Raw genomic sequence first — 12349 nt, 5'->3', positions numbered from 1 at the left:
TGACGGTCTCTGCACCCCCCTCCTCTTTTTTTTCTTCTGTCCCTCTGGCAGCCGGTGGCAGAGCCCATCCCCATCTGCAGCTTCTGTTTGGGGACCAAGGAGCAGAATCGCGATAAGAGGCCGGAGGAGCTCATCTCCTGCGCCGACTGTGGCAATAGTGGTAAGTGCTGCTTTGTGTACAGAGATTCAGGCTGTGACTTGGTTTGACTTTTTTTGATTTGTGGTAGAAGCAACCACAGAAGAAGACGATCCAATCAGCTCACCGCAAAGTTTACATGTGGTTGGTTAGTATACGGATCTGTGGTTCTCTGAAAACTTTTTGTAAAAAGTAGGGGTCGTCGTCAATATTGCTTTCTTTTTCAGGGCCAATAGTGATTATTAGTAGTAAGTGAGACCAGTAACCGATATTTGGAACTGATATGCACAATAAAAATGAAAATCTTTCTGTCAATATTTAGAATTTGGAATATAACAGAACTCCAACACAAAACTTTGGCAAATGTTTAATCAAAACTAAAATGTTCAACATCATATACAGCGAGTTCCTGCTTTTGTCAGGTTTTTTTTTTTAAATCAAGTCAATTGAAAATTAAAAAAAAAAGAATCAATTAAAATAGCTTCCTAAAGTTTTACAAAGTAACACTTCCTACCATGCTGACAATTCATTTGCCCTTTAAATTAATTAATTTTATTGGTAATCGTTAAAATAAAATTCTGATACAGATAAAGAGCAAAATGCCAAATATTGTTCCTGATAATCGGCCAGGCTGATAATCTGTCGACCCCCAGTTAAAAGGTATTTGCACTTTAAAAACGAATACAATGATGATGCTAAGCTCAGGTATCGGAGCTGTCAAAAAATACTGTGTGTAATTTTAAGGAAGCTGCTCACTTCAACTATTTCTGGTGCATTTTCTTCAACTGAAATTTCAACAACTTTCGTCTTCCTACTACGTAGATGGCAAAAAGTAAGTTCCAGTTCATAGTTTGTGCGTTCACAAGTGTGCTAGGGTATCCTTTGGTCCATGTAATGTGAATGTCATCATTCATGTCACCCATGTTTTGTGACCATGCAGACTGTAGGCATAGCAGGCACTCAGACTGTGCTAACTCCTGTCTCTTGTTCCAAACTCCAAAGTCCATTCCAAAACACTGCGGGCAAGCCAGTTGCACCCACTGCACCATGGTGAAGTTGGATTTTTTGAGAGACATTGACTCGAGACCCAGCAGCGTCTTCATAGTTTCAGTTTCACACAATGTTGGCAGTAGGAGGACGGAAAGCTCACCAACCGGCCCTCCTGTTTACTGCTGGTGGCAGATGTGGACCCTCAATTGTACCATGAATAAAACTACACGCGTGACTGCAGATGTTGGCAGGCGTTTAATGTGTAAAGTATGTTCAAGACTTAAGATCACAGGTTTCTTTGTTTGGACTAATGACGAGGTGGAAGTGTCACTGAAAGTAAGAGTAACGTTATAAGATGGTCAAGGAAACAAAACAGATTGTGAGTTGTTAAAAAGCAAAAACAGCAACTTGTTAGAGCTTACTCTATCACCAGAGGAAGCCTTGGCAATGGGAGAGGAGTAACTTTACCCTCACAGAGAGGATGAAATCACAAAAGGTTTGTGAGCCCAGCTTTAATGTTTTGGCTTTGACATGCTGTGACTGATAAGTACCAGTCAGGAAACAAACTTGAGTGTCTGCATTATTGTTTTCAAAAGTCTGGTTACGCCCATCCAGACGAAATGCGACAATGGAGTTTTCAAACCTAAACAGGGTCAGCAGTGTTTTCAAACATCTCTGTTTTAAGGGTTTCAATACGTCAAAGTACTATGATAGCATAAACTGAGCAACAGGCATACATTTGGAAACGAAAACATATTAGTGTAGATGCAGCCTAAAACTTCCATGTTAATGTCCGTTTCACCATCTTTAACTTAGCAAATTTAGGCTGTCATTGCTATTTCTTTCATTTTTTTCTAATGTTTTTTTTTTTTTAACTGTAAGCACAGTGAAAATGTTCTTCAGGAAATGTAGTCCTTTCTAGTTCCTTCTTCTTTTGTATTATTTTGGTTATTTTTCTTTTATCTGCACCAGCATGCCATGCTTAAACTTTGAGTAAGACGAAGACAATAATTGACAGATACTGGCGCTGGTCTGTGTTTTCAGAGAAACTGGGATATGATTATGGTTTTCCTGCTGCTTAGTTAAAGCACGGGAGAGATTTTGTTCCTCCTCTTCCCTCAGTGGGTTTCTGTCCCAGACAAGACCATCTTGTTTGCTACTCTTCAAACAGCAAAAGCACAGCTCTGACAGATTGTCATTTATGTTTGAACGCATTCTTTGCAGCCAGGTTTGATTCAGTGAGGGCTTTGAGTTCCAAAAGGATCTTTTTTTTTTTTTCCCTTCCGACAATGATGCAAGTGGGTCACGGCTGTCAGTCAGCTGCCACACCAAAAAAAAAAAAAAAAAAAAAAAAGCCAGTGACGTTGATGCACTTGTTTGTGTATGCGTGTCTGTCTACCTGCAGGCCACCCGTCCTGTCTCAAGTTCTCCCCAGAGCTCACAGCGCGAGTCAAGGCTCTGTGGTGGCAGTGCATCGAATGCAAGACTTGCAGCAGCTGTCAGGATCAAGGAAAGAATGCGGTGAGTAGATGAGCGAATATGGCGGACTGGCAGCCTGATGGTGCCTGTTAACGCTCTCTTCTCTGCTTAAGTGCCAGATAGAGATGCTGATAGACATATCTGTGGTCCTGGGATTGAGCTATTTTAGTCAGCATCGGCATGATTTCTCTTGCTTGTCAAGTGAGGCATCATTGTTATTCAAATGTTTGTAGAGAGGTTTGACAGTGAGACAAAATGCACAACATACTGCCGAGATGCACGGTGATAAAATACAGCTTTGAGGACAGAGAATAAGATGGGAACAAAGAAGTGTCTTAAAGCAGTCACGATGGATATTGATAGTATTGACCAACTATAAGTGGCAGATTCATAGCGGTTGAATAAAAAGTATTTCAACTGCTTCAACTCCCTATCAAAGACCAATGTTTTGTCTTTTTTTTGGGGAACAGGGGATCTTTGGGAGGGATAGCAGGTTGTCAGTAGTATTACATCATCTGAAACAAACCCAAAGATTAATTTGAGATGCAGCGCAGCTCTATGTTAAGTTTTTCTAGTTATAATGAATATATAAACATTGTGTTTAGGCGCCTGTTCAGACTTTGAAAGTTTCGAGTGTATAATGGCTTTGAACATCATGATGAAAGTATATATGAGCATTACAATTCTCAATTATGTTTCATAAGTTGTTTTTTGTGACACTTATTTGTCACACAGATTTAGGGCTAAGATTAAACCTTTTCGACCACTCGAGAATTGATAACAATGATCAAAAAACCATCTAAAATATCACATTAAGTCATTCCGACCTAATGGGGACACCATGGAAAAATCCATTGACTATGCTTAAACTGTACTCACTGTGATTATCCTAGAGGTCACTATAGGTCATTTTACACAGTGAGATCATGTTTCAAAAACGGTCTCACTACAGTGAGATGGCTACTATAGGTATGAACATCATCATACATGAATGAAATCAGGCCCATTGAATTCACAGAAATCTCAGCTTTCTGGTCATACCCAATTTAGGTTTTGTTTAGGGACCCCAGTATGCAGAAATATTCAATTGCAATTGTCGAAATTAACACATTTGAACTGCATTAGAAAAACTGCATGATTTTTTTACCTCAAACTACATGGGATTAGCATATTGCAGGTCTGTAAAGAGGAGACTCGTCGGCACCTGTTAAATCCATTTTCATTCAGATATCTTGAAAATGGCCTGTAGCCTAACCTTGGAGCTTTATTTATCTCCCTTCCTGACAATATAGGATGTCTAGTTTCATGTAATACTGAAAGCATCTCTCAACCGAGGATGCATTTGTCCTAGCAGAGTGGAAGAGGTTAAGTGGCAAATTCACATTAATTAATTAAAGTATTTTTAATGCACTTTTGTGCATAATTATGTAAATATGTCATCAAAATTTGACACTAGAATAATCTCAGGAGCTTTGCCATCAAACACAGTTCATCATATCCATCTTATTGGACAGGTGACACATGCTTCACTTAATAAAAATGCAGTTTTGCTCCAATATGTTGTTCTAGCTCTCATGTATGTTTATCTTGTTAAATACCTCATTATTGAATTGGGTTACTGAGACACATCTAAAGAGTTTGATAATCATCACTGTGTGTGTGTGTGTGTGTGTGTGTGTGTGTGTGTGTGTGTGTGTATATGTATATATTGACTGCACAGGACAACATGTTGTTCTGTGACTCCTGTGACCGGGGCTTTCACATGGAGTGCTGTGATCCTCCCCTTACGCGGATGCCAAAAGGTAAGCAAACTTCAAACATCACTAACCTCTTCATTGCATGTTTACACTCTTCCATGAATTCAGCTGAAAGAATACACAAAGCTCACGCACTCTGCTCGATCATTATAGTCACACTTTCTTGAGTTGTCTCTTATGAAACACCTAATGCTTCACCATTAAGTGCTAATGTGTTGGATATGTCCCAGAGCGTGCTGGTATCTGCGCTGAGGCCCGTCTTGTCTAATCCACCTCTGGGTATGTGAACCTGTGCTGTTACTCTCTCTCTCCCAGGCATGTGGATTTGTCAAATCTGCCAACCGAGGAAAAAGGGAAAGAAGCTTTTACATGAAAAGGCAGCACAAATCAAACGGCGCTACAACGCGCCGCTGGGACGGCCCAAGAACAGGTAAAGAAATGCCTTCAGTGAATGGCGTCATCTTTAGTGTTAACCCAGTGGAGAGCTGCAGCAAGATGCCGTGTTTTCTGCTTCACCAGAGAGTTTTAAACGTTATATATACATAAACACAGTGTGTTGTCTTTCCAGTTTGTACATGTGTGGTCCCATAAGCAGACTCTGGACCCACTAAGCTGTATTACCTCCTGACACAGTGTTAAAGACTCGTCTCTCTCCTCCGCAGGCCGGGGCGGCCCTTCAAGAAGCTGGGCGGGCGCGGTCGGCGGAAGCGCTCGGCCTCGGCCAACTCATCCTCCAGTTCATCCTGCGAGGGTTACCCCGGTGACGACAGGCTGCTTTTTTCGATGCGGGACGACGACCTGTCGCAGGGCAGCCTGCGCTTCAACAACAAGACCAAGGGCCTCATCGACGCCCTCACAAAGTTCTTCACACCGTCGCCCGAGGGCCGCAAGGCACGGCAGGAAGTGGTGGACTATTCACAGCAGTGCCGCATTCGAAAGAAAGCGAATCGCAAAGGAGAAGGAGACGACAGAGGTGAGGATTAGCTTTTTCTGCTTGTACACAAACACCAGCAGCATCGCAGGATGACTTTTAGTCTGTAGATAAGCATCTCTGCGTGAAGGTGTGGGGGAAAATGGATTCAGCATCATATCGCAATATTGATTTTATGATTTTGTGAATTATTAATATTGATAATAATAAAAATAAAATATTGATTTTTTTAAAACAAAGTTAATATTAATAATGAAATATTGCAAATACAAGTTAAACCGGCCATAGCCTACAAGATTTTTTTAAAAAATCTTGATTATTTTTTTTAGTCCATTAGGTACATTTTGCTGCAATTAAGATTATTGAAGTGAGATTAACAGAATGAAAATTTATTGTTAGAAAAACAGATATTGAAATTAATTTCTCTTTGGATACGTATGACGGGGAATAATTTGCAGCTAAAAATTTTTTTTTTTAAATTAATTAATTTACAATATATGGCAGTATATGTTATTGCAATATCACAAAACATTTAAATTCTCAATAATATTGTAACTTAACATAAGTATCATGGTAAAATATCACATTTTTACAGTTCCAACTGACAATAATCAATCTTTTATTATAAAGTGACCAAAAATACGTTTGTAGGGTTCATGCAGTTGACATGGATATGATAAATAGCTTTGGGATTGCATTGTTAGTGATAAGTTATCAAGTGAATGAGGCACAAAGCAAATGTGCAACAGTGCAGAAAGAAATTGATTCATCCAGTGACTGTAAAACATTAAAGCAGGCTATGTATTTTCACATCTCAAAAACTTTCACAGCATAAACTGCTGATAGACGCACTTTAACGAGCTATCAGCATCATGGCATTAAAAGACGTGCTTTATCTCCATGCATCTTTTCCCAGAACTTTTATCAGACTCTAAGTGGTTTTGAGCTCAATGGTTAACTAACAAACAGACTTTGTAGTACCAGCTGTTATTGTGATGCATACACTCTGCCTCAACGTTCTGCCCGTTTTAAAAAATGACCCAGCTCTGATGTGACTTATTTGGGAATCGTAGACCGATGCCATTAACTGTGTAGAGTAGATTTGTCATTTTCTGAAGAAATTGCTTTGTTACATGAAGTGGCCACCAGCAGTTCTCTTTCTACAGAACTTTCCCAGGCTAAACACGCACACACACACACACACACACACACACACACACACACACACACACACACACACACAGAGTCTTAAGTACAGCAACGTAAAGGGAAAATAAATGTGACAGAGCAGACACATTAGGAGCATTCTCTTCAAGTTTCGCAGCCAACTATGTCTGTGTTTTGACCCACTTTGAAGATTTTGATGTACAGTGGATTACACAACCTGTAAGAAATCGGTTTTGAGACAAATCAAGCGTTTTTCAAAAGATAAGTGATAATTCAAAACCTCTTTACTCTACATATGAATTAAGCCACATCAATCACACTGGTAGATTTATTGCTGATATTGTGTGCATCTATGGTGACATGGCTTAAATAAAGCCACCTGTGATGTAGTTTGCCTGTGCATTACAGCACAAATTGCTCAGTGAAAGCAGAGATGAGAGTGCACCAACGACAGAGCTTTGCTAGCAAAAATGTCTTCCGCTTTAGAAAGAATATATTGTTTTATTATCAGGATTTAAGAGTAATAACATGCCCAGAGGTGTACTGGCACCTCTCCAGCTACCAGTCCACACGCCATACTTTGTCCGTGCAGGGACTTGAATCGGCGACCCTCCGGTTCCCATGCCACCTCCCCACAGACTGGGCTACTGCTGCCTCTGGAGATCTGTTAACTTTGAATAAATGCCTCAGTGCCTGTCCGCTCTGGCAGTAACACAGTTATAAAACTCAGCCAGCAAACATCTTGGCACTCAGTCTCAAAGTCTTCTCACTAGATCTGCATTAATGTGGACTCTATATTTCATTCCCCAGACAATCAGGAAGGCAGCGACTGGCGTGACGAAGATGAGAAACTGCCCGGCCACGAGAACTTGACGGAAAAAGACATTGAGCTGTTCAGACACATCCAGGAGCTGGCACTACAGGTACACCGAGAGATAAACTATGAAATGTCTTGAATTTTTTTCAAATGAACAGAGATGTGATAATGAAAAGGGAGGACCTGGTAGCATCAGCAGGGGAGTCACAGACCTGTGAGGATGTGACCAAGGCTGCCAGTCATTGGACGGCATATTATGTAAACCCACGGTGTGCAGCGGGGGAGCAGGATGTCAATGGTGATGATAATGTGGTCAGAAAGAGCAGAGTCAACAACAGCCAGGTCGTAAAAGAGGAAGTCGCCGGCTCAGGCGAGGTCCAGTGGACTTAGGCACGTTTGTGGGTGGAAAAGTCAATGAGCTGCGAGAGCATTGTATTGTATTAATAAATTAATTAAAACAGCTGCCAGATTCAGCATGTTTATTAAAATCATGTCAGGGCGCATGGGGCAGAGCAGTGTGATGAGTTGAGCGTACAGTGCAGATCAAAGGTTTGGCTTTAAATGACCAATCCATGCAAATAACGAGCTTCTCTATGAGATAGTTTAAGAGTAGAGTTGTCTTAGGAAATTTGCTTGAATTTTCAGTCTGGGCTGGTTGGTGTGATCACACCCTCAGAGTGTCGAAGTAAAACACACTTCATTCAAACTCAACAGAAACAAAGCAAATCTCACCAAAACCGCGTTGATTAGTCTTGTTAGTCGTTTAGTTATTCCACTCTTTTAACAATCAGCAACTCTGGTTTGGTTTTGTTGTCTGGGCTGCTTACCGTCTTGTTCACTTCAACACTCACGGTTAGCTCAGCTGCCTGTTGCATTTCACTGATCTCCCCAGTGGCACATGATGAGCACACTGTGCAAAACTTACAGCCTCTCCAGTATAAATTCATAGAAAGAGGGTCTGTATTTTTGATGGTATTTAAAGTCATACTGTTGGGATTTCTTAATACCCTGGTATACTGTGATACCATGACACTGCTCATGCTTCGCCTCTGCCATGTCTCAGTTGGGCACAGAAAGTCAGTGTTGGTGTCAGAACATGTTTGGTGGAGTGAATAATGCAGCTTTAATATCAGTGTCAGTACTAGTGTAGTTACAGAGAGGGAATGCATGTCAGCATTAAAAACTCTTTTCATGCAGCACGGCAGTAGATTGACCAGAGAGCGGGTGTTTGGCCAGCGTCACGGGAGTCATATTAAAACACCATCTCTGATCCCGCTTATAGTATTCACATCAGTGTTTAAGTGTTTGATGCAGGGAGTAGTAAACATTAATGACGTGTGAAAAGGGCCGATGTGATTATGCAGGCTGAGTAGCAGCGGAGTAGAGCACATGATCACCATAAAGGACAAGCAGGGAGGTTTAAACTGGTCTTGTTACATTTAAATTAAAGCGCTTACAGCTCCATCATGCTAGCAGGTAGCTTGTTGGGCCCCACTAGTTTGTGTGTGTTACTGACGTGTAACTGATGCCACCCAGTGTCCTGCAGACCTCTCATGCTTCAGTGTAACATCCTAAGTCAGAAGGCCGTGCTGTGTGTAAACAGCCTACTTGCTCTATGATCCCTCAGTCTCTCCAGCAGTAAACATGGACTTGACCTTCCGCATCTCTTTCTCTCTTTCCTCCTTCATCTTTGTTCCTCACCCAAACAGAAAGTCGGGGTGACGGGTCCGCCAGACCCTCAGATGCGCTGTCCGTCAGTCATCGAATTCGGCAAGTTTGAAATCCAGACGTGGTATTCATCTCCCTACCCCCAGGAGTACAGCAGGTAAGCTGATGACGATAATGAAACACAACAGCATAATGCACTTAGCTCACAGTCCTGTGTGTAGGCAGCACAACCACCACCAGAGTAATGCGGCTCAATGAGAGGCTTGTTTAGAGTAGCACCTATTTTGGCAGGTAACCAGTTAAAGCCAGGGAGGCCATTTGATTGTAAATAACAGGGGTGTGTGAATTATTTTCATGTGTGTAACCGCTGAATAAAATCTGGCCCTCTATTCTTACCTAATCTGCTTTGATTAGGGATTTGAAAATTGTAAACATGAAAGAATATCCGTATAGAATAAATGCTTACTGACTGGGGATGCCCAGGAGTTATGCGGGCGCCCCATGTACAAAAGCTATGTCTTTGCTGCAGCGGCTGTGGGTTTGATTCCATCCCTTCTCTCTCCCCCTTTCACTCTCAAACTGCTGTCTTATCAAATAAAGGAAAAAAAACCCATCTTTTAAAGAATAAAAAAAAAAATCTTACTGACCCCTTCAGAGCAAAAATATCTATCTATCAGCTCTTAAATTGCTTTTCACATCCTACTGGTTCTACAGGCATTGCAGATTTATTTGCCTCTTTTAAAGCAAGAGTTATTAAACTTGTGTCAGTTGGCAGTTATGGTCATTATTGATTAATCTGCCAATTATTTACTCAATCAATGAATCACTCAGTCCATAAAATGTAAAAATAAATAAATAAAAATGCCCCATCAAAATTGTCCAAAGCCTAGTTATTTATATAGTTTAATTCATCAGACCAAAAGTCGAGAAGCTTAAGATATTCAGTTAACTAACATAGAAAACTCAAAATACCAGCAAATATCCACAGGAAATGTTTGGTATTTTTGCTTAAAAAAACACCATGAATTTCTTGATTGTCAAAATAGTTGCAGATAAAAGTTCTGTCAATCAACAGATCAGCTACTCAACCACTGATTTCAGCTCCGGCTGTAACATCTTACAATCATTCCTCATTTTTCCGTCTTTCGCTGTACTAACCTTCCCTTTCCCTGTCCAGACTACCCAAGCTCTACTTGTGTGAGTTCTGCCTGCGCTACATGAAGAGCCGCAGCATCCTCTACCAGCACATGAAGAAGTGCAGCTGGTTCCACCCCCCTGCGAACGAGATCTACAGGAAGGACGATGTCTCTGTATACGAGGTGAGGATGAACTTCTCAGAAAGATTGACTGAATAACTACATTAATATACACATAGTATTCTGTTTTTTTCCCTTTTAATTTCAAAATATTTCTACTAAGCTGTTTTCGTGGATAATAAAAGTGAAGATTCCACTAATATTCCTGTTTACATGCAGCTATTATTATATTATTAACATTCCCTTAAATTTAGTTTATTATGAAAATTATTTAAAAACAGACAGTGGGAGCCTCTTGTGCCATTTTGCTTCTTTGTGTTAAAATACAAGTTTTTTTTTTTTTTTTTATTTTTAAGTAGGTGTGTTTCTCCTTGTAAAAGGAAATGTGGGCTTTTCTTTTGGGAATGCAATTGTGATGCATGTTCCGAATGTGCTGAATACAAGGCCCAAAGAATGCTATTGAAACATGAATAATATCGGCATATCCCACGTCTTAATTGGAAAATGCTTCATCTGGAAAAAGGCCTCATTTTGAAAGGAATATGCTGTTTACATGATCCTCATCAAATTGAGAATACTGGAGTATTAGTGTGAATATAACCCTTTGAAACTTGAGCAAATTAAATTGCTAACTTTCAGTGACATGGGGAGAAGGCAGTGAGCAACTTAACAAGACATGGCCCGAAAATTTGCAAAAAATTAGTTAAAAGTTCCAGTACCTGAAAATTAATACTAAAAAAAGTAGAAACAAAAACAATCACAAAAATGACCCAAAAAGTGCTGAAAATTGATTTTAAAAAGTAATCTAACATTATTTAAAAATTAGTTTTATCGATACTTCCCCCTAATTCTCTAAAGGGTGATAACTAATGACATGAAGAAACAGGTGGAAGTGACGGTGGAAGACAAGTGTAATGGAGAGAAACTTGTAAACCACATTTCTGCTACAGCCACATCCACATCCTTTATTAAAGACGCTTTTCTTCTCTTTTTACCTCAGATTTGCTCCTGCTGTTCTAACCGTAGCCCTGAAAATCGCCTCGGACTACACTGCTCGTTCGGTATACTCACAGCACAAACCAATGGAAGCTTTCTTAAAAATGTACTCCATGCTTTCTGTAGACCCTTACAAAGAACCACTCATTTTTATTGAAGACTGTGGGAGTATCTGCAGGGTCAGAGATTAATCTTATGCGTGGCACACCACTTCTTTCCCACCAGCTTTATGAATACACAGTGTGTTGATCAGTCCAGTTCCTAATGGTGATTCATTGACATCCCAACCCACTGCGGTGAAGTATTCTTTTGTTGGTGTCATCAGGGAAAGTCACTGTTATTATTAGAAGAGTTCCTAATTAGCAATTTACAGTTGAGCTCTTCTTCTGGGTCTCTAAGTGCCGCGGCAGATTAATTCAGTGGGTTGTTGTCTGCAGGCCATGGCCACTGCAGCTCCTGTTTCCCCCGCTCAGCAGTCCATCCTCGCTCGGAGGCGAGCAGAGATAACTGGCGAGCTGCCAACCCGAACCTCCCTCCTTCTCTTTCTCTTCACAGCTCTTTGTTTCTCTCCTCCACCCTCTCTATCTGTCAGGGTCTCCAGAGACACAGCTGAGATCATTGCCTGACACCGACTTCTACTCCTTTCACCTTCACTTTGTTACAGCTCTCCAACAGCAGCTTAAAAAAGTACTTCTCCACTGTAGTGTTTCTGGGACTGAGCGGTAGTCAACTTCCCATCGCTGATGTATTTCTTCGTTAATCCCACAACAGGTTGATGGGAATGTGAGCACAATCTACTGTCAGAACCTGTGTCTGCTGGCCAAACTGTTCCTGGACCACAAGACCCTCTACTACGATGTGGAGCCCTTCCTTTTTTACGTCCTGACCCAGAACGACAGCAAAGGTTGTCATCTCGTCGGCTACTTCTCCAAGGTACGATTATGATGCTCCCAGCCTGTGCTGGATTTCAGTCCCAGTTAGTTACAGCTTCTCAGCCAAGCTGCATTTAGTCTGACACCCCTGTTACGTTAGCTCTTTAGACTCAGAGATCGCACTACAGGACCCCTACTAAGTCCCTTCTTTATTCCTCCTTTGCCTTATTACACAGAACCTAAAACGGCAGCATCATTCTGCTCCTGCGTGTCATTTAAA

General features: G+C 41.0%; 1 protein-coding gene across 2 annotated transcripts in view; it reads left to right on the top strand.

The window, feature by feature from the left end:
- kat6a (K(lysine) acetyltransferase 6A) overlaps positions 1-12349 on the top strand; it is a 39439-nt gene that overhangs the window by 15305 nt on the left and 11785 nt on the right. For both annotated transcript variants that reach the window (XM_042488952.1, XM_042488951.1), the window contains exons 3-11: positions 52-160; positions 2532-2647; positions 4326-4407; positions 4678-4792; positions 5025-5335; positions 7271-7383; positions 8987-9102; positions 10123-10264; positions 11969-12130. In XM_042488952.1, the coding sequence (XP_042344886.1) occupies positions 52-160; positions 2532-2647; positions 4326-4407; positions 4678-4792; positions 5025-5335; positions 7271-7383; positions 8987-9102; positions 10123-10264; positions 11969-12130 (1266 nt within the window). The remainder of the gene's footprint in view (positions 1-51; positions 161-2531; positions 2648-4325; positions 4408-4677; positions 4793-5024; positions 5336-7270; positions 7384-8986; positions 9103-10122; positions 10265-11968; positions 12131-12349) is intronic.

Source organism: Plectropomus leopardus, chromosome 6, assembly GCF_008729295.1.
Source record: "Plectropomus leopardus isolate mb chromosome 6, YSFRI_Pleo_2.0, whole genome shotgun sequence".
Lineage (NCBI taxonomy): Eukaryota > Metazoa > Chordata > Actinopteri > Perciformes > Serranidae > Plectropomus > Plectropomus leopardus.
The sequence above is the reverse complement of the archived record's forward strand: the minus strand, read 5'-3'. Positions and strand labels throughout refer to the sequence as shown.